This window comes from Mus pahari, chromosome 12, assembly GCF_900095145.1.
Source record: "Mus pahari chromosome 12, PAHARI_EIJ_v1.1, whole genome shotgun sequence".
Lineage (NCBI taxonomy): Eukaryota > Metazoa > Chordata > Mammalia > Rodentia > Muridae > Mus > Mus pahari.
Genome location: NC_034601.1, coordinates 66,085,867 through 66,109,380, shown reverse-complemented (window position 1 = coordinate 66,109,380; position 23,514 = coordinate 66,085,867). Strand labels below are relative to the sequence as shown.

At 35.3% G+C, this 23,514-nt stretch overlaps 1 protein-coding gene across 13 annotated transcripts in view; it reads left to right on the top strand.

Annotated features, from left to right (window-relative positions):
- Robo2 (roundabout guidance receptor 2) overlaps window positions 1-23,514 on the top strand; it is a 1,496,637-nt gene that overhangs the window by 1,400,878 nt on the left and 72,245 nt on the right. For all 13 annotated transcript variants that reach the window (XM_029544828.1, XM_029544827.1, XM_029544826.1 and 10 more), the window contains 7 exons: window positions 4,988-5,112; window positions 8,572-8,743; window positions 12,050-12,255; window positions 16,561-16,642; window positions 16,998-17,160; window positions 19,092-19,258; window positions 22,084-22,205. In XM_029544828.1, the coding sequence (XP_029400688.1) occupies window positions 4,988-5,112; window positions 8,572-8,743; window positions 12,050-12,255; window positions 16,561-16,642; window positions 16,998-17,160; window positions 19,092-19,258; window positions 22,084-22,205 (1,037 nt within the window). The remainder of the gene's footprint in view (window positions 1-4,987; window positions 5,113-8,571; window positions 8,744-12,049; window positions 12,256-16,560; window positions 16,643-16,997; window positions 17,161-19,091; window positions 19,259-22,083; window positions 22,206-23,514) is intronic.

Genomic DNA, 23,514 nt, shown 5'->3' with positions numbered 1-23,514 from the left:
CTTAGAGAGCTATTTTTTTTTAACCTGTTCTAATTAAACACTGAATTGTGGCACCGGACATCTTCATCTCTCTTCATTCAGACATAACAATAAGATCTAATCACCTGGCAGATTGAGCACATGGATTAGTACATCGTAGTTATGAGAGGTTTATCTAATAATTTTGTTTTAATTTTAGGTTTTCAGATTATAAATACATACTTTATAGTTTGTTTTCTTAAGGAGATATAGGACAATTGCCATTTCTCTAATAAGTAAATTCATCTGGATTTTATAAGTCAATCTTTCTAGTTTGGTTTGGGTTTAAGTGTGGGTTTTGAATTGACATCTTGAGGGCCTAATTTTGTTTCCTATATTTAATGTGAGCACTCTCAGGACTCAAGCCCCTTTGTGTACAGCACACTTGGTGCTTCTGTGTTCTGTTGATGGACTGCCTCCTCTGGCTGCTCCCTCCCATTGGTCCCAATGCCCAAGTCCTTCTTTAAAACCATTTTCAATACCACCCTTCAGAAATACTGATACAGGGGAGTGTTCCCAGAAGAATTATTGGGGCCGTTTTTTCATTTTAGCTTCTCCCCCTCCCCAATAAATTTCTGTAGCCAATCTTCCCTCACAGAGATTGCAGTATAGATCTTCGGCAGGGAGTCTACCCAGGAAAAAGTGATTGTTTTAATTTTTCCTGTTGTCTGGATTTCAGCTGACATGAGGTCAGGCATTTTCAAAGACACAAGTGGTCTTTGAATTTTGCTCTGTTAAACGCATCAGTGTTTTATAAGATCAGATAATACTAAGACAATGGCAGGTCTTTTGGGAGCCATGGGTCTTGAAATTCTGGCAACAAGAAGTGATTACAATCATTAGAGATGTAGCATATTTATAGTAACTTAGGAGAAAGATGCATTATGAGTAAAAATCTCATGCAAGGCTTGTTTTATAAATAGTGTAAACAAAGTATTTGATAGTCATCTTTTATAAAGTTAGAAATCAGGAAATTGTTATTTCCTTTTATTTTTTATTCCACTACCAGGAATAACTGCAGCGTAGAGATATATCTTTAAGTTGTTCACATGATGGCATGTTTCCTGTAAGTACCTCCATACAATGTATTTATCACTAGATTTTTTTTGTCCCAACTTTCTAAGGTTCTTTAGCCCTTTGCCTCTCTGATTTTCTATTCAGTGTCTTCAATTCGCAGCCACATTACTTCCAGAACATTCATTCCTTGTAAAAATATCCTTGTAAATAGATCTTTTTCCAGAGCAATACGTTAAACACCTTTAGCATGAATTATCTGGTCTATCTGTATTCAGTGTAATATGCTGAGTCCTGAGTTTTCTTTTTTTTAAATCTTATTTTTTATTGGATATTTTCTTTATTTACATTTCAAATCTTATCCCCTTTCATGCTTCACCTCCTCCACCCCACCCCTCTCCCTGCTTCTTCTCCCATTCACCAAACCACTCCCACCTTCCTCTCCCTACACTGGGGCTTTGAGCCTTCAAAGGACCAAGGGTCTATCCTTCCGTTGATGTCCAACAAGGCCATCCTGTGCTACAAATGTGGCTGGATACCCTATTCTGGCCTGTATCATATATGGCTGGAGCCATGGGACCCTCNATGTGTATTCTTTGGTTGGTAGTTTAGTCCCTGGGAGCTCTGGGGCATCTGGTTGGTTGATATTGTTGTTCTTCCTATGGGGTTTGCAAACCTCTTCATCTTCTTCAGTCCTTTCTCTAACTGCTCCATTGGGGACACCATGCTCAGTCAGCTGCAAGCATCCACCTCTGTATTTGTCAGGCTCTGGGAGAGACTCTCTGGAGACTACTATGTCAGGCTTCTGTCGGCATGTACTTCTTGGCATCTACAATAGTGTCTGAGTTTGGTGACTGTGTATGGGATGGATTCCAAGGTAGGGCAGTCTCCGGATGGCCTTTCTTTCAGTCTCTGCTCCAGACATTGTTTCTTCTTACAGCCTTCTCTGTAAAAGTTGTAATCCCACATTTCTCTGCCTTCAATGCTGATTCACTCCATGCCCACCGAGCTCACTACTTCTCATCTAGTGAATGCCTATGCTTGGAACGCAACTCAAAATTAACTCTCTCTTCCTTCCTCACTATATACTGTCTTTGGTTCTATTCTTACTGTTTCCCCAAGTTCCTTTTGCATTTATGGTTTTAGACAGTCTCACTATGTCACCTTGGCTGGTATGGAAATCTGTGTATATACCAGACTGTCTGCAAACTCAGAGAGATCAACTATCTCCACCTCCTGAGTCCTGCATTAAACAGAAAAACAAACCAACAAAAACTAATAACTACTTCATGAATCATATCCTACTGTGTTTACTTTTATGTTTATTTAAAGTCAAGGGCATTATATAAGTCCATTATGTTATTTACTTTCCAATCTCTGTACTAAGCAGAGCGTCTTATAATTTCTAGCTAGTCAAATGGTTAGAATGAATAAAAATGTGAATCGCCTAGTCTCAGGAAAGTAAATGTATGGTATGGTCTTGTTCTTGTCCTTATTTGGGGACAAATTTTGAATCTGGGAACAGGATTTTAGATATGGGATTAGAAATATTTTAGGAAATTAAAAAAAAACACATTTGTTTCACTGAACCCAATTCTGGTGCCTCACAACTGCCTTTAACCATAGATGTAGAGAATTGGATGCCCTATTCTGGCCTGTATCGTTGATGGAAATCTGGATGTTTATACACAAGTATTTATGTAGTGCTTACATATATATATAAATAAAATAAAACAAATCTTTAAAAAGGGATGTTTTTAAAATGGGAAGTCAGATTTGGAGAAATCTAAAGAAATACCTCAAGTTCATGCAGTAATTTTATCAAAATAATTAAATAATGGGTTATAATATTTTACACATCCTTATTTGGTAATTTTACCATATTTTATATTGTTATTATGATAAAAATTAAATAAAGTAGTACTAGTTAGATCTCTTACATTCGAAAATTCTACTAGTATTTGGGACAATTTATAGTCTTTCTCATATCAAGAAGTTCACATAACCTAAAGTGGCAAAGCATAGATAATACAGAACAATGTTAAGGTTTTTCATGGTAAACACCTCATATTTTCGTGTCTCCTGAAAAATGGACACTTTTGAAGGCAATGTTGCACACACCATTAATCCTAGCACCCAGGAAGCAGAAGTGGTCGGATCTCTGAGTTTGTGATTAGACTGGTGTACAAAAAAAAAAAAAAAAAAAAAAAAAAAGAAGTATGATTATGTTTGAGAAAATTATGCTCTTTATCCAATGGTAGAATTTGGGTTAAGATGTATACTTGACAGTATATTACTGCCCATTTCAGACATTGCATATTGTTAAAATTCTCCAGTGTCCACTTTTTATGATTACGTTCTCTCTGCACTGAGTTCTACAAGTTAGAGCTGGTTTGAAACTGTTTTGTCGGTTTTAAGTTTCTTACCTAAATAACATCTTTAAAGTAGAAAGAGCTATTCTAATAGTCACGGGATAGGAGACTATTTTCCCCGGAAGGGCATGGTGTGAAGATGTCCTTGTGGAAGTGTCTGGGTATCTTCTAGTGCTTCCCACTTTCCTATCTTTAGACCCCCATCTCATTGTGAGCATTAGGATTTTATTTCCATTTCTTTCCATTTCTAAAAGGTCACTCTTCCTTGGGATTATCATCTTTACCTACACCTTTCTACTAGTCTCCTAACCTCATGCCTTACTTTACTGAGTAAACCTTTCTCATGTCTTCCATCCTCATCCTAGTAATAAAGTCTCCGGAAGGTTTACTTTGCAGCTGTCATTCAGATGAGGGATATCCACCGTAGGATTGGCAGGGTAGCATGATCCTTTATTTCCACTCTGTTAATTATTTTAACCTTCTCTTCCTCCCACCTCACAACATTGTAGTAGATGCACTCTTGATTTTAAATTCTTCAGTGAGCACCAAATGTGAAAAGTGTTCAACATCCCGATGTCCAAATGATGCTCTTTACTCAAAATTCTTATAACACTCATTTCCTAGCCAAAGCATTTTCTTTCTTGTCTTTTCTCTTTTTTTATTAGATATTTTCTTTACTTACATTTTAAATGTTCTCCCCTTTCCTAGTTTCCCCTCTGAAACCCCCTACCCCTCCCCCTGCTCACCAACTGCTGTATAACTGATGTCGTCTTCTGTGGTGTTCTGAAAGGCCCTCTCTGAACTCGGCATATTTGTCATCGTTGTTGGGTGTGTTTTGTTTATATCACGATTATTATGTTTTATGGTTACTTTTTTCACAAGGCTGTGAACCTCTTGAGCTTCATATTTCCAACTCTATAGTGCCCAGTAGAATGTACTAATTGCCTGATTACTGCATATTGAAATAAAGTTATTCAAAAGGAATAAACTGTTTCAATTCATGTGTTTATATTATTAGTAACCTTTGTATGAGCTATTCGTCTCTCCTGTACTTCAGTGTTTTGGGTGCATCAAGCCTTGAATATTCAGATGTTTGATAACAATGAGGATAAAATGTAAACTTTTTTGTGACTTCAGGATCTCATACAATATCCTGAAAACATTATAAAGAGCTTTGTGCTTGCAAATACATTGACTTTTCAGGAAGAAGATAGTTGCTTAAGATACTATACTCTTTCACGGTGACCTATTCAAAATATAGTTCCAAATTGGCAGTGACATGTTGTCTCATGAATTTTAGGATTATGAGGCATCTATTTTACTAAGCAAGTACTAAGACACAGGATGCTAATGAACAATATTTCAAGTATGTCTGCTAATAACCTCATTTCTTCCTGCATCTTGGAGAGTTTGTTCTTTCTTTTCCTTTGTGTTGTGAGAAATCCACTAAAGTAAGTAAAGTGACCTAGACTTGCTCTGGCTCCACTGCTGGGCCAACCACTCAGGGCCAGATTTCTCTTTGATATCTTTTTCCTTGTTGTCAAAGGTTGATGTTTACGCTGTCTTTTCCTTTCAAATTCTAGCTCCTCCACAGTTTGTGGTTAGGCCAAGAGATCAGATCGTTGCTCAGGGCCGGACAGTGACATTCCCCTGTGAAACTAAAGGAAACCCACAGCCAGCTGTTTTTTGGCAGAAAGAAGGCAGCCAGGTGAGTGGGGGCATGACTGCTTTTCTGACATCTCTGAACTTCTCCCTCGATGACCCTCAGAACCTGTCTTCTCTTTCTGTCATTGTTCACTGTGTGTTATTTCTGAGAAAGAAATGATTCTAAAATAACTGGATATCAAGTGTTTCAATACAGACTCTTTATTTGACAGGGGTTATTTTTTTTTAATTCTGTATCTAACAGAAAATAAAAATAAAATATTTCAAACCTCAATTAACAAAGATATTGAAAATTTCTGACAGCAATGGCCATGTTGCTTTCTTGTACCTAGTGGCATAGTATGATTAAGTGAAGTGTCACATATAAAATGCCTAGAATAGTTCTTAGCATAAAAGACATGAAACAGCATTTTAAAACTCCAGTATTAGTTCCCATAGAATCTAATTTCAACCCTCTGCCTGGGCGGTATAAAAAGAGAACAAACTTAAGCACACGTTCATTTAATAATGGAGGAATTCCATTCTTCCTTTTTTTCCCCCTCTGGATTTCTTCATAATAAAATTAGACAGGAAACAACACATTTTACACAGGAAACAACTATCTTGTTTTTGCTGTGAACCTTCTGGACAAAATCATCTCTCAAAGTCTTTTGGAAAACTCGACTGGACACATTAATTTTCTCAAGTGCTTAGCTTCTAGGTTGAGCCAATACAAATTTCCAGCTTAAAGCAGATGAGACATTAAGAAACCTAGACTAAGAACATGTCTCCACGTCCCTCTTGAAATGAGCTGTCTGTTCATTCTGAAGGTTCTATAAATAACTCAAGAAGGCATTCATTTCTCAAAAAAGAAGCACTCAGTATTCTTTTTGAAATGGTTACTTGTCGCTCCAACTTCTGGTGATTTTTTTGGAAGGGTGGGGATAAGGGAAGTTATCTAAATGTCAAGAGTTGATATTGACACACCTTTTGAAGACTTTAAAAGAGATGAATTTCTCTTCAGGAGTTCTTTGACTCTTCACTGGTAAAGTTTATTTCAAATAGAATTATAACACCTGGCATGAAAAAAATCTTGTCTTTTCAATAATTAAAGATAGCTGTTGGTTAAGATAAATTAATACATATACAAATCACATAACTAATATAGATAGCCCTAAAAGTACACAAGTTAAAACGGACACTGATGCTCTAGTCCTGTGAACAGAGGCTATCTAACATAATAATAAATGATGTTGAATAGATATTATTAGGAGATTTTTAAGCATCACCACATATTGTCTGACAAAGTGAAATAATATTCAAAAGATATTAATAATGATACACAATGTTTGATGTTATGTGTATTGGTTTGCTTACAGTGTTAGATATATTATGATTACTTTCGCCATTATCTCCTCTGGGGAGTTGAGAGCGTGAGATATTAAGAGTGGCAGTAAAATTTTGGACAGACTCTAAATTTTCGTCCAATGAATTTAGATATTATCCACAAAAGTTCAGTCTTCCTGTTTCCAGTATTCAACTTGTACCGTCATCTGTCCCTGTCCATCAGAAGAAAGAGACCAAACCCTGAAGTTAACGATCCACGGTCCTCAGTGCATGCTGATAATGCCAATTAGGACTAATACGGTGCTCAAACGCTTTGAGAGCTCCGCAGAGTTGCTGGGCTTGACTTGTAATCCATTTCTTTTGCCGGTGCCATACAACCTGGGACTATAGATGATGGATTAAAGTCAATCAAATGCCACCTTCCACGTCAACGAATCATTTAGAAAGTGGAATGACGTTACATTGTAGAGGAAGAGATCCCAGGGAGAATTAGGCCATCTGATGGATTAGTGCAATGCAAATTAGTATTCTAATGGCTAATTGCAGGAAAGTGTGCCCTTTGAGTTATTGTATCATTTTCAACTGCCCTTAAAATTTAGACCCTTCTCTTTCAGATGTTTTATAACTGTAATATATTTGGATTCCACAGGAGATTCGGTTTGTTCTCAAATTATCTTTCAAGTATATGAAAATGCCTAGTATTATAGAGTAATGCGACTTTCTGAGAGGGGCAATAGCATTTTGAAATTATATTCCTGTCATGCTAGCAAACATTGCTCCTTTTAGACAGCATTTAATAGCATGGTAATGTTTATGTAAAGTGGGCTTATAGTGTCTCACTTGAATCTCATAAAGTGGACATCCATCATGTCGCAATAAAGAGAAGAGCTTCTAATTAAAGTAGGACATCATTTGCTGGATTAAAGTCATTTAGCGTAATTGAAAAGTGTTAATACCCTATTTTATCCTCGTCCACTGGCATTACTTCAAGGGTAAAAATATTTTAAGGTGAAAATGTGTCTTGTGCCTTTAATTGAATGTTATTACCTCCTGATTTCAACTTATTGAAATTGTTTAATTACAAACTTGGAAAATTAATTACCATATTGCCAAACAGATCCCAGGGGGTTCTAATGCTTTTTTTTTTTTTTGTAAGTAAATACAACATAAAAATTGATATGTCCTTATTTATAGTGCAGCTAGGAATATACCTCAGTATGATTTATAGTATCCACAGGTTTTTTTCTTAATTGAACAACAGTAAAACAGCACAGGTCCTCCAAATGAATAATCCAGTTCTGAGAGAGGAACTTTAAGGGTTCGTGAGTGGGCTCTATTAGTTGTGTGACAGGCGTTAATGAAGTGTGTAGGAAACTATTTTTAAACGAAAGCAATACTTTGAAGGTTGTAGAGGTTACTTGCATGCTTTCAGACCCATGCGGGAGCATTTACTTATTTTAAAGAATTGTCGTACCTTTGCTTAAATTGTAGCATTTTTTTTTTCATAGCTCTTTCAGAAGCTGGTATGGCTGACCATGGAAAATTTAGAATTAGAAGCATCCCCTGGTCAGTCTACAGTATATACACTATTTGGAACTTGTCCTCACATATTCAGATTGGTCAACAGCAATGATATTTGACATCTTTTGTTACTGTATAAGATTCCTCTGTACTTAGCATTACAGTCAACAGCTTTAAATGCCTGGGAACCGAGTCATATGAGTAGTCCTTTGCCCACTTATTTTAGAGAGGCAGAAACTAAATTTCAAAGCCGAAATATATAACTAACAAACACAAGGGGGTAGATAGTTGATATAAAGTTATGTTAGTGGTCCCAATTCAGTCAATATCTTGCAGATCCGTGTGTCTATAAAACTCCATGAATTATATTCTAATCCAAAGTTAAATTTGAAAGTCATAATTTTGAGAACTGTGGATGGAGGTTCCTCCATGTAGAACACGCTTACTCTGTAGCTCATGGTTTAGGACGTGGAAAATATTTCCCAGTCAAACCCACTGTGGAACATATAGGCATTTCAGAACCACGTGGTTTTAAATCTGTACATTTGATTTTTTCAGCCATATTCTTATAGTGATTATAGTTGTTAATGAAACTTTGCTTGCTGAGGGACAAACACTGAAGACACTGTTTTCTGTTGTTCTTGGTTTTCCACAGAACCTACTTTTCCCGAATCAACCTCAGCAGCCCAACAGCCGGTGTTCAGTGTCGCCCACAGGGGACCTCACCATCACGAACATTCAGCGTTCAGATGCGGGTTACTACATCTGCCAGGCCCTAACGGTGGCAGGAAGCATTTTAGCTAAAGCACAGCTGGAAGTTACTGACGGTGAGATGTCATTGCTCAATTATCCTCATGAAAAGAATTAGTTTTATCATTATTATTTTATATTATTTATTTTTATTTTTTATTATTTTATTTTTTATTTCAGGTTTGGGGAGAATATTTGATTTGTCAAAAAATTTGCATCGATGCCTATATATACAGTTTCATTAGAAAATATATTACATTTACATAAGTAGATCAATAATGGTTAATAGTTTCTAATTCTTTCTGATTTCATACTAGTCATTCCCCCTAAGAAAAAGAACATTGAAGATAGCTATTTAGATCATTAAATTTACCAGGGTGTATTATTTTAAACAAATGACATCACTCCTATTTATAAATATAATCTCTATGCTTTCACTAAGTACTTCCTTGGAGTGGCTGATTCTGATGGATATTAATACTTTTATCTGACTAGAGGAGTAGAAAATACCATCCTTAAACATCATCAGCAAGACAGAAATGAGATTTAAGTTAGCTAATCACATTATGACATTCTTCCAACTTTAATTATACATTCACTAAGTTAAATTAATTAAATGCATTCAAAGGGAGTAATGATGCTAAAATTATGGTTTTTTTGCTTGTGCATATGTACCTTGAATTTTAATTTCTGCTGGAAGTTGAAAAGGGTGTGATGATTTTCTTTTCACCAGAAGGTTATTTATTGTACTTTACAGCTTGGGTGGGAGGGGATAGATAGTGTATGAGCTGTGAAAAGGAATTTCCCCCAGTTTTTAATGTCTTAAATTGAGAAACTCTTAATTTTGTTTCATTTTTTTCTGAATTTTCCTCCTTTTTGACTTTTCTTTTCCTCTTAATATTAAGTTTCTGAGATAAAGGGCCTTTGATCTTTATACTCTTAGATTTTCTCTCTCTCTCTCTCTCTCTCTCTCTCTCTCTCTCTTTCAGTGGTGAGACTCACTTTATTTTCCTTTATATCTGGATTCATGTATGGATTAAAAGGCAATGTTTAACATATGTCCATGGTGAGGCCCAATTTAGCACAGGAATGGTGCAGGGCCAGACAGACACTGTCTATGGAGATATTTAGAGACTGGACTGAACCTGCTGGTGCTGCAGAGAATTTCCTGCCATGGAATTGAGAAAGCCCATTCAAGGGTTAATAGGATGACAAAGGGTTTTTCCCCTAGCTTTGGTCCTCTATGCCTCCATAATTCTTTCACAGAATAAAAGATAATGATTAACATCAGTCTTATACCAGGGAAAATGCCTAAACACTCAAGCTTTGAAAATAAGTTCTTTGAACCAAACTATTCAATATATTCTTATTTTAAATATGTATAAAAATATTACTAGTGAGGAAAGTTCATTTCCTTTTTTGTTTCTCCAATGTTTTCTCAAAATTAAAACAATAGTGTAATGGCCATTCTATGGGTAGAGTCAATAAGACTCAAAAAGCATATAGAAATGGAATATATTTCACACTTTATGTTGAAAATAAACACTGCACTGTGGTCTTATCTAAATGGTTTATTAAGGATTTATAACATGCAGTTAGAGAAGACCACAGAGTTGTTCACAGATCACTGAAAACCCTAAATGTTCATTTAACCTTTGACTCCAGTGTCATGGAAACCTGTGGTCACCTTTCAGCCATAACTTCCCTGAGACTGAATTTCTGCTAGCCAGGAGATTTTCAATTACTTTATTGATCAGAGTCATTCTAGGCAATGAGCTATTTATTTAGGTAGTAGAGGGGAAAGAAGGGGAAATTCTAATTAGTTGACCTTTGGTTGTGTCTAATGATGTCAGAGATAGGACAATAAAAGCAGGTGATAAGAAATTACTGGAATTCTGCATAGCTATTTGACTTGAAACAGATATGCTGTATTTAAAACTTGATACACACATTTTAGAATGTAATGAAGGTCCACTTTCTCCCTTAATTATAGCATTATTTATAATGTTTTGTGCGTTGACTTTAATTTGAAAACCCATAAAACTTTCTCTTAAACTTTCATCTCTCCAGATTTGTTGTAATTATTATAATGCTATACAGCCTTATTCCATTAAGTTATTTTGCTTACTTCTAAGTTTAATAAAATTTCTAAAGCAGGAGTTTGACATTTTAGATTATGATGCACAGATAATTGTGTTTTGTAGGAACTAACGGAAGAGATTCTACTTGAGCAGAAGCCAGAGTTGTCCTCATATGCAAAGACCTATGTACTAATTTCTAGATCAGTTTAAACTAATTTTTATCATATACTGGCATGCAGAGTACATTCAGTATAATTTAAATAAGATTTACTTGTGTTTGCTCATATAATAATTACATGTATACATATATACATAGATATTTACATGTACAATATAAAATTAAAGGATATCCTTCTTGTCTTTCCTACTATAGTCATTTGCTCTTAAATGTCATATTTTTAACTTGGGCTTATCAGTTTGACTTGGAGATAATCTGGTGAATTCTTAAGCAAACATAATATTAAACTAATTCTCTTTTTCTGCCAACCATTTATATAATGCCAGACATTAATATGTTTCTTAAACCATTTACAATATTTCTAAAAACGTATCTATTTTGCTAAAGGATGATGTTCCATAAGCAAAAAAGCACACTGAGCTAGAACACTGTAAAATTATGCTGAATATTTATACTGATTATAGATGAAAACTGAATTTGGTTACACCAAGCATTCTGGTTGGCTAGTTCACTCTGTTTAGCTGTGTGTATTAACTCAATAAACTTGATCAAATGTCATGACTAACATTTGGAGACCCAGTGTCATGATTTTGTGTTTAAATTATTTAAGGTCTAATGTTTTATCATCCACAAAACATATAAGCTTATGTAAACATAGCATTTGGAAGCTGCTATGATATGTAGTATTTATAACAAAAAGCAAAGATGAAGTTTAGCTTTACAAGCAATATATACCATAGGGTTATTTTAAATATGTATGTATATGCACAAAAAATGAACAATTTATGACTGGCAGCTCATAGAAGCTACCAATATTTTTATTTTACTTTCAATGTGACTAAGTTTTTCAATTCAACTCAACCTTTCTAAAATGTCAAAATGTATCCTCAAATCATTTTAATTATAATGAATGCAGAATACATTAAAACAATGATATGTTCTGAGTACAGTGTAGGTATGGTTAATGTATATAGTTGGAAAAGACTATAGATATTGACAAGGCAAAGAAATTTTAATGATAGTAAAGGACTTTGTGTACTTAATCTCACTTTTCAGTGTCAATATATCAAAATGACTGAATGTCATGGAAGTCTAGATTTTCTGAATATGTGTTTGCCTTTTAGTTTTGACAGATAGACCTCCACCCATAATCTTGCAAGGACCAATAAACCAAACACTTGCAGTAGACGGTACAGCACTGCTGAAATGTAAAGCCACTGGTGAGCCTCTGCCTGTAATTAGCTGGCTAAAGGAAGGCTTTACTTTTCTGGGGAGAGATCCAAGAGCCACGATCCAAGACCAAGGAACACTGCAGATTAAGAATTTACGGGTATGTAGTATTTGGGTTGTTGTTGAATCTATCCTACCAACAGCATTTCCCTAAGGAAAACTTATACAATGTATTGAAAAAGTCTGACATCAGCATTGTATGAGAGGTCATGCTATTTCTGGGTTCAACAATTGGTAACTGCAATCATGGGAAAGACTGTTGTCCTTATTGTAACTTGGACTTGGGAATCCAACTCCGGTATTTTTGGATGCAAAGGAAATGCTCATTGACTACAATTCTGGAAGTAGAAATCTTGAAGACAAAATTATGGATAGTAGCAGGCAACTAAACTCATTGGGGAACAAGAAATGCTTCTAGTCTTACTCTACTAAGAAAGACTGTGTAGTTCTATGGGTAAACTGGCTCAACCAAGAATAACAGGACGCAACTGTGTTATTGGAGGCATGTGTGGATATTAGCAATGCCCTTCGATTTTTAGTTAGGTTGCTACAAATTTTACATTTTCATCTATCCATGAGAATGATTCACTGGTGTTTTAAGTGAATGAACATGAATAAGATTGACAGTTCCACCAAGGGAGATAATTTGGATCTACATCAAAGGTGACCGTAAAACTTCTGTGATTCTAAATGTTTTATTAATTTTCTACTAATATCTAACAACCTTATATTAAAAAAATCAGTGGTTTAAAGCAACACACAGTTTCATATAATTCCTATTATAATGGAATTGATGGTATGACTTAGCTACAATTTCTGCTATAACAGTTGTAATGCTGTGGTTGTCAATTAGGGCTAGGGGTTTGCCAGAATACAGAGGGAGCATTGATTTCCTTCTGAGCAGGGTGGTGTGACAGCTGGTTGCCTAGCCTTGACTGAAAGATAGATTAACGACCCACTTTTCTCTGAGAGTGGGCTGGTGGTAGCCTCTAAGCTCTTGTTACCCAGGTATTCCGAATATGAGTGCTCTAATCATCAAAGTCGGCATGAAAAGTTGCCAATGAAATTGAGCATTTCAGGCCCTTGGTGCTAAATCTCAGACGTGACGTCTGTCACCTTCAAGCACGCTATTGGCCAGAACACATCTAAAGGTTTCATCTCCATGTTAGAGAGATGAAGGATTGCATAAAGAATGTGAACCTGGGAACTGGCATTGTGAGGGTTACCTGTCCCCTGCCAGTGTAGTCCAGTCACTCAACTATGTACAGTACAGCCACCTGCACTGCCACAGCTAGCAGGTGTGACAGTAAAGAAGAACATTTTAAAATAATAAAGTGCTGGTGATGAAAGCCAGAATCGTGATAGCTACTATGATACAATATAAAAACATTAATAGTTATTGAGTGGAAGAACAATTAGTACGGTTTGGCATTTGGGCAAAAACGGGAAACCAAGATGACGAAAACAAACAATGTAACAAAGAAAGCCAGCACATGAGATGACTTGGTGGGTGAAAATAACTGCTCCCATGCCTGATGACCTGAGTTCAATTCCTAAGACCCACATACAAGAGGGAGAGGTGAGAACTTAGGCTTATAAGCTTCCTAGGACCTCTCACAAGAACCTTGACACACATATACATTTAAAAAACAAACAAACAAACAAACAAGCAAACAAATAAAGGAATGTCTATGATACAAATTAACTGATTCTAGAATTTATGTTAAAAATCAAGAGCAAAAGGTGAAATATTTTGCTGCACATTATCCAATGAAAGATGATTCTTTTCTTATCATGGAATATATTTACAATTGTACATCTATATGTAATGTATCAGTGTACTACACATATATATTTGTATAAAAAGGAGAATAATAGATATACTTTAACAGATCTATATTTAATATTAACATTAATAACAGTAAATTAAATTCTTCTAGGTGAAAAATATCACCAAGTTCTGTCAAAGAATGATAAATTAGTTGGAATCTCCTTGATATATGTTTTCAAATTCATCATGAATTTAAAACTAATTTTCTTCAAACAAAATGGAAGTTATTTAAAAAATTCATATGAGCTCTCCTTCTGCAAATATTTTAACCTCTTTCTGAGATTAAAAAAAAAAACTTGAGCTATGAAGGTTAATGCTTTTTTGCTGTATAGTTGCATTAAAGAACTTGTGTGTGTGGATAGTTGAGATCACTGGGAGTGCTAGAGAGAAGTAATTAAAGGTAGATGCTTGATGATGTCAAACAGGCTTTGACTCCTTGCACAGGTCTTTGAGTTACATCTCTAAGATGCCATCCCCAGGAGAATTGTTTGTAGCAAACTATCCGAAGAGAAAGGGGGTGACAGAGTGTGATAACCTATTCATTTCCTCTTAAAGAAATTGGTCAAGGATGAAAGACAGGATAAGGAGAGGAAAGTGAAGCCCTCTTGATCAGAAAATGTCCTATCTAAAGTTAAAGCGCACAGAAAAAGAACATGATGATGGTGCTCATAGCAACACAAAAGTGAGACTCAGAAGCTATTTGGCTTTGATCGGTTCCAAATTGCGCACATTGTTCTTTTTCTGTACAATGGCTGCTGTTAAGGGGATTAAGACAAGCTTTACCACTTCACTGGTGTAGTAGAGAGGTTTCCTATAGGTCAGAATCTTTTGTGTCTCATGATTTCTTTCTTCAGTGCATAAGGCAAAAGAACAAAATATCATGATGGATGCTAAGTTCTCCTAGTCCAGCTAATTGGTATCGGAATCTGTATCTTTTGAGAAGTTGAATATTCCAGCACTCATTAAAACCTACCTACCACAGCTAATGTCAGGCCCGTATCTCCACACAATGACAGGGGGATGCAGTTAAGATGCATTACCTACATACTTTTCTTTTTACACAGAATAACAAGTGCTACATTTTAGTTCAACAGCTATAATAAAATGCAAATTCTTTTACACATTCACAGCCCATATTCAAATGAACATCCCATTAAAATCCAACCTCAGCTCATTATATTTAGCTTGTGAGTGATGCTTCTTAAATGCAGAGATTCCTAATGACTATAATGCACTTGCAACCACATTTCAAAGGGTGGCTTATTCCACAATGGCGACTCCTATCATCCCTGTAAGATAGAAGGCAATTGTACAGAGATAGTATGGAAAAGACTGACATGAGAGAGCAATTTCAACCTTTAGCTAAATATATAATGACATTTAAAATCAATTAAAGTGGTAGCATGGAAGTATCCTCATGTACTAATGATTTATCTAAAAATCAGTTATAAGAGTGAGTCATGGATAAATTTTGAAATGGAAGGTATAATATTCCATAATCTTCCACATCTCATGATGTCTGTACTCATGCTCATCACAGAACTTAAATTCTTTGTCTTTTGTTTGCCTTAATCTCTTTTCTTTGACTTTTGTTCACATTTATTTTTCCTACCCCACCAAAGTAGCAATAAATGTTGGTACTGCAAGCTTCTAAAACCTGGGCATTATGAGGACCCTTGTATTTTAAGTTTTAATATTCAGGATTTTTGTCAAGATTTTTTTTTTTTACTTTTACAGTTGTTAAAGACAACTTTCTTGATCATATCTTCAACTATTCTCAAAGTCTTAGACTGTTGTTGATGAGCAACAAAAACATTTTAAATGATCGATGAATCTGGATGTTTTAAAAAAAAAATCTAGATTTTGGCTCATTCTCATTGTGCTCATTTCAAAATGACAAAGGTCCATACGCATTGTTTTCTTCTTGTAGTTTTGATTTTGTTCTGCTTTGTTGTTATTTTTCACTTAGTTTTTCTTTTTTGACTTGAGATGATACCACTTTGTTATTGAGTGCTTCTTACTTATAACTAGAGAATGCATTCCTTACGTTTTAAATTGTGTGTGTGTGTGTGTGTGTGTGTGTAAAAGAATATACATATTCTTTTAAAATACATTAGGGGTCTCAGAGGTATGGCTGTCTCATTATCTGCTTAGTTCTAGGTACTTGTATCTATTGAAATGTAGTTTCTCTGAGACAGAAAAGCCAGCCTTGCATTTGCGAAGCATAACATGCATGAAGAATTCCACATGAATTCTGAGTTAGCTCATTTATATCTGACAGTGACACAATAGAATCCCACAAGAAAATAAAGTTAAACGGTAAATATTACAATGGACACAGGAAAACTTAATAAGTAAACCTTATCAGATAAATAACTTTTAGTTGCAGGAATGTAATTTTAAAAACCATTTAATAACTGTTATAGCAAAAGGTTGCTTAAATCACATGTGTACACGCGCGCGCGCACACACACACACACACACACACCCACATACACAATTGACTCTAACTCCTGCTGAAGACTGAGTTGTTACATATGTGTCACATGAATTCTTTCTTTCCATGTGTGCTAGATTTCTGATACTGGTACTTATACTTGTGTGGCTACAAGTTCCAGTGGGGAAACTTCCTGGAGTGCAGTGCTGGATGTAACAGGTGAGTTCTTAGTGAGAGTTATATTTAAATAACAATATAATGGTGGATCAAGATTTCGCATGCATTGGATGTAAATCCAAGTCACATTTAATGTCAATTTTGAATACACCCATTAGTTGGCACATAACATGATGTCTGGGGAATTCCATGCATTGCACCTCAAAACCTTGTTGCTTGATTTCTTCTGAAATGCCAGTGATTATGCTGATTATGCATAAAAGAGAAGACTACATTTATTACCACATAGGAAAACCAGCTTACCACACTGTCAAGTCAATTTCTTTAATGTTTCCTTCTTTCGAGCTTTATTGTCTGCTTACAAAATCAGGAATGAAGTTTTCTCTGTTGTCTACAGAATCTGGAGCAACAATCAGTAAAAATTATGATATAAATGACCTCCCAGGACCACCATCCAAGCCTCAGGTCACTGATGTTTCTAAGAACAGTGTCACCTTATCCTGGCAACCAGGTACACCTGGAGTTCTTCCAGCAAGCGCCTATATCATTGAGGCTTTCAGGTATGAGGCAATTTCTGTTTCATTTCTCCATTAGATTTTTATCTTAGCTACTGAATCCTCCAATCTCACCTGAGCCAACCTCATGCTTTATGTTAAGGATAAGTTCATGATCATTAAGAATGTCCACTTACTTTTCACTATTCAGAATGAGACATAAAGCTTTCATTTATAAGTTAATAACAAGATTAAAAATAAAATTCATTGTCTATTGCTATGTTTATAAAGAAATATTTTATAGTGTATGTGCTCCATTTTTCCCTGTATATTCATATTGTGACACATTTTGTTTTGCCTAAACTCTGTGCTCTCTCATCATTTATTTGTGTACTCTTTCAGACACCTTCAAATGTTCTAAGTATTTCATACACACACACACACACACACATACACACACAAACACACACACATATGTTTTTTCATATATACATATGTATATGTATGTATATGTGTGAATAGGCTCCATACTTGAGGGAGAACACACAGGCTATTTTTTTTCTCAGTTTGAGTAATCTTGCTTAACAGTATACTTTCCACATTATCCATTTTCTGATGAATTCATAATCTTATTTTTCTTCAGAGCTGAGTTAAACTCCATGTCTATGTGCATCACATTGGGACATTAGACCCAGACATAATCCACAATAATTGGACATATACATTTATTAGAGATATTCAGTGTATATTGGCACCCTAGGTTTGGGAATATTTATTCCTAATAATTTGAGTGCACATTTAAAATAATTCTAATATTTCTGTTTCTGTGTTCTTGAATAAATCTATTAGATATTCAAGCAGGGAATTGAAAGGCAAGTTAAGAAATCAGTTCCATGTGCTTATTATAGTTGTCGAATGAAAAGATATTTATTCCAATGTACTATATGAAAATGTTGTCATGATTCCAGAGGTGTACTTCATAAATCATTGAATTTTATTACACTCCTGGTCTAAACATGATTAATAACAAATGGGAAAATGTATGTGCTATAGTTTTACATTCAGTTTCATTGTGGTTTCCTTTGATGTTTCACAGTTTGAAAGACTTTGTTTTACCAGCATCAGGACAAATAGTCACTTATTATGTTAAGTTTTCCTGCTCTATATTCAAGTTAATGATAGCTATGTGTTTTCAAATAGTAAAATAATCATTTTCATTACTCTTAATGCTTGATGTCTAAGCACATTTTGATGCTAAAAAATACAAAGCCCTAAAAGCTCCCCACTTTAAAACTATTTTTAGGAAAATTTCATTTGACCTTAGATACAGCTTTCTAAAATAGAATCCATTTGTAGCCAGTTATGGAAGGGTCACACACAGAATCTGAGATATTTCATCATTTTGAGATGAGAGATCACAATACAGAGTAATGTAAATTTCTATTAAAAAATGTAACCAAGGGGAAAATATTCATTACATGCTTGCTCCCTTCTTTTACAGATATGTAGTTTTAGAAGGCTCTATTATAAAATTGCATGCGGAATTGATGCAAACGAAAACACACCTTGTTACAGGGAAATGTATTGGCATAAATTACTCTGTAGCCCATTTACTCTTTCTGCAGGTTAATTCTTTACAAGGTATACATACACATTTATGAGGACCATATTTATTGTAGAAACTCGATGTTGTGATTTGACTGTGTTCCTTTCACAGGTATTCATATAGTGGGCTGCTGTGCATTAAGCAAGTGCTGTCCCATCTCCTGGACTGAGTTTCACTTTGTTGTGCTTGGCCCTTTGTTTAGGTGGGCTCGGCTTTGTTGTTGAATCAACTGAACTCATCCAAACGTTTCATTATCGGGCTGAACACTTCAAGTGCCGTGCATTTGTGTTCGTCTGTTTAATATTTCAGCCATTGACCTCATCATTGACACTCAACACCATTTGATATTGTGAAATCGTTTCAGTTAAATCAGTTTCTGTTCTTATTGCAGCCAATCGGTGAGCAATAGCTGGCAGACAGTGGCAAACCATGTTAAGACAACTCTCTATACAGTAAGGGGACTGAGGCCCAACACAATCTACTTGTTCATGGTCAGAGCAATCAACCCACAAGGTCTCAGCGATCCAAGTCCTATGTCGGATCCTGTACGCACACAAGGTAATTTCAGCAGCTGTGAAAAACTTCTGGCTTTAGTAGGGTGTATTAATTTAAAACTAGGGCATTGCATGAGCAAAACAAATGTGTAAATGTTGACTGTACATGATCCTCTGGATTTTGCCCATGGAAGAAAATGTTTTCAGATTGCCTTGCTATGATGTATGCTCTGTGAATACTAAAGCTAGTTTGTAGGTAAAGCAAATAAATAGTTAGGTACGTGTGTAGTAAACGAGAATCTCTGAATTGGAAAAAAAAAAAAAAAAAAAGAGCTTCCCCTTCTCTATTACACAACAGAAAAAAATAATAAACCCTTGAAAAATAGATGCCCAGGCATCATCAGAATTATTTTTCTGTTTATGTGTTTCATTCCTCAACCCACCCAGGAAAGTGGATCTCCCATTGTGGATTTTGAATGGGAGTACCAGTGACCATAAATCTGTTAGAGACACATTTTCAGACTTAAATCTAAAGATGAGCGGAGGTCAGAACCCTGAGTTGGGTTACCATGGCTTCTACACTGTACAGTGCTGATACTTAACAACTCCTACTGTGTGTGTGTATGTATATGTGTAGGTGTGGGTGTATATACATACAAACATACATACATACATACACACACACAAATATATATATAATATATTTGGTTATTTCAAGAGATATTTATTTCAGAAAAGAATAAATAAGTCCTTCTCCGCATAGGTGATTCTTCTGACTAATGTACCACCATCAAATAGAATATTAAAATGAATGGAAATTTTCATCTCCTCCTTTTCTGTAACCTGTCTTTTACTATAGGCAGGAGTAGGGGAGCACTCAGAAGTCATGACACAGTAGTCACTGGTATGCACGTTTAATACATAATGCTATATTATCCTTTCCTTCCCTACTATTAATAGAAGGAATAGTACAATAGAAAATGGGACCTTCATTGTTTGTTACAATCTACACCCCACAGGGTTCTAGAGAAAGGATTAATTATTTCTTATTTGTAAGAGCTTTTGAAAGAGATATAATTCAAGTAGTATTTTTATGCTATGAAAGGCACCATGCAGCCATAAAATATTATTATAATTACAATGTAGTTCAGGGGTAGTGACTAGCATGCCATTATCACAGAGAAGGGTGCGGTAAAGGAATGAAGTCAAATAAAGTCGCCACGTGATGGGAGCGTGGCTGACACGATGACAGTTGAGAGAGGAGGGGATGGTACTCTCCTTTTGTTCTCTCCGCTATAGTGTGCTTAATTTTCCATGATGATGAAGGGTAGGTAGGTAAAGAACCTGTCTCCAGAGAGAGAGAAAGCACAACAAAGACTTTGAAGACCTGAAAGTAGTTACATTTTACCTCATCCCTATGCGACTGCTTTTAATGTGTCTGGATTGAAGGAGTAAATTAAATGACTGAGTGTGAAATGGAAGAGATATACGATTTTTTTTTTTAAGTCAAGACATTTTAGACTGTATATTAGCTATACCTGTGGGGATAGCAGTCATTGTTGTATGTACAGCTGCAGTTCAAGGTAGAGAAAGAACAAGGTTGAGAGGCTTCCTTTGTGATGCAGTCTTGCACACTTTCATGATCCTGAGGAACTGTGCCAGTCATGAAATATTGACTCAGAATATAAGTCTCAGTGAAAAGGTCAACAAAGATTAATGGATTAATGAATTGTGTGTGTGTGTGTGTGTGTGTGTGTGTGTGTGTGTGTGTGTGTGTGTGTGTGTGTAGGTGTAGGGAGGGAGACAGATAGAGACAGAAACAGATCTGGCTTGTTCCAACTGAGAAATTTGACATATCTGACGACCTATAGTCTTGTAACTGATATTTCATAGGAGAGCTCATGTGTTGTGTCTGAATGTCAGATTTATTTGTTATGTCACACATTCAGCTGTTTGGGAATCTACAAAGCATTTCGTTTCAAAGAACACATTGGCTTTCGAGGTCTGAGTTTTCAATTCCTTTAATTACTGCTTACTTCAAAAATCATTTTCTTCATTAAACCTCCTAAAAACTTGTAGGTAAATATCACATTAGGACCTATATACATCAACAAAGGTTGATAGTATTCAAATAAAGGACCATATTGATCTAAAGCAAACCACATTTTACTTTGTTGTTTAGGTCAAGGATGAAAAAAATGGAAAAGAAAGAAAATTACATTATGTTGCTTCTAATTACTTATATCCTAGCTAAAATTAGCACAATAAAATCACAGTTAAGATATAGACCTCTCACTTCTGTAAGAATGTTGCAATACAAACTCAAGAAAGAGCAGAAGAAATTAATTTTAAAAACATTTAGAACTGGACAACTTTCTTTAAATCAAATAGTTTTGGTGAAACTTAACCTTGACATGGAAATGTGTTGGTTCAAGAGCTCTTTTGGCATATGTGTGGCATTTTTATAAAAAAAAAATCTCTTTAACTTTTCAATTTAAGATTGATCTTTGCTTACGTCTTGGAAAATACTTTAGTGCCTCATCATCTATCTAGAAATAATATTTCTGGTTAAGAAGTAGGGTAGTGTCTCTAGTCTAACTCAGAATCTAATGATCCCTTTCTAGGTGGGGCTGAAGAGTTACAAAGAATCTTGAATAGAAAATTTTGATAAAGATACATATAACAAATTTGTAATACCATCATGGAATACATATACACACATCCGCTTATTTTTATATACATAATGTGTTTATATTCATATGCCAAGTTGTTTTATATAATGACTGATCTAAATCCATTTGGCAATTAGTTCTACATAGGATGATATCAAATGCACAGGAAGTTACTGATGAATTTTGAACTCAGGAGTGGTCTTCTCCTTTACTACAGATATCAGCCCCCCAGCACAAGGAGTGGACCACAGACAGGTGCAGAAGGAGTTAGGTGATGTCGTTGTTCGTCTCCATAATCCAGTTGTCCTGACACCTACAACTGTTCAAGTCACATGGACGGTAAGTTTTCATAGAACATGTTAGGCTTCGTGTATAGCAACAAATCTATTTGGAATTTTTGTAGGAAAAAAAAGGGGGGCAAACAAACGTAAAACAAAATTTCAAAACACCATTTCAATTCAAGGTACTTGATGAAAACAGAGTAAAGTATTCAATAGGTAAACCTGTATGAAGAGAAAAAAGTAAAAAGTACATTGAAATAGAAGTATAACCTTCCTGTCCTGACTTCTAGAAGACTTAGTGGGCTGCAGTTAACATGCTAAAGTTACAGGGATCAAGTAAATACGTTTAGCATGGTGGGTTCTGAGATGATCACCAGAGTCAAAATCTGCAACGGTAAAGTCATCCCAGAATGAAACCCTGTGTCTATTCGTGACCGTGCCCTCCTGAACGCATCCTCATCCCATGCCACCCTATCAATGCCATGTTGTTCTAGGTTCCTCGGCTGGAGTGTTGCTGTGTAGGAAATCACAGCTATCACTTCTGTATCTGGCTTCATTCATCCAGAAAAAAAAAAAAAAAGTTTGAGTTGCATTCATGTTACAGTAATCATCAGTATGTAATTTCTTGCAGTGTACACACATAAAATCCACTCATCTACCCTTTCTATGTGAAGTAGTCCTAAATAATGGTTTGTTTTATAGAGAGTCCATGTATGCTTTATATATCTTTACTTGGTAAACCTTTGAAATATTTCATTTTCTTAGCTATTATGCGTAATATTTCCACAACAATTTGTGGATAAGTTTTGAATGTGGACATTTTCATTTACCTTTGGTATATTCCCATGGATTTTTTTTACCAATGTGTTAACGTGGCAATTAATATTTTATTAAACTTACTAAATGTTTTCTAAGTGTTTATCTATTCTAACTAATATGGTCATGGTGGGCTGACTTCTTTCTTGCAAATATTTTCCACGTTCTCTCCCATTCATCAACACTTAAGAATTTCTATAGTGAAGGTTGTAACCATTCTGTCACACTTGGTATGATTCCAACTTTCGTTTTTTCATGAGTAGTTAAGATATATTTTACTGTATGTACCTGTGGTCATTGTTTTAGAAGTAGCTAAGTAAGTAAACTACACTGGTTCTTAGGTCTTGACATTCAGGTCATGGTAGAGAAACAATTCTATCACACTTTACATCAACCCTCAACTAAACAGGTTGAGTATATATATCAATCAGTTGGTGAAATTATATGAAGTATGTAAGACAATAAAAAACTATTGTTCGGGTTCTCTCCCAGTTTTAATTACTTTACACACATGCAGTTCAAAGGGAATTTTCAGTACAGAGTATATTGCA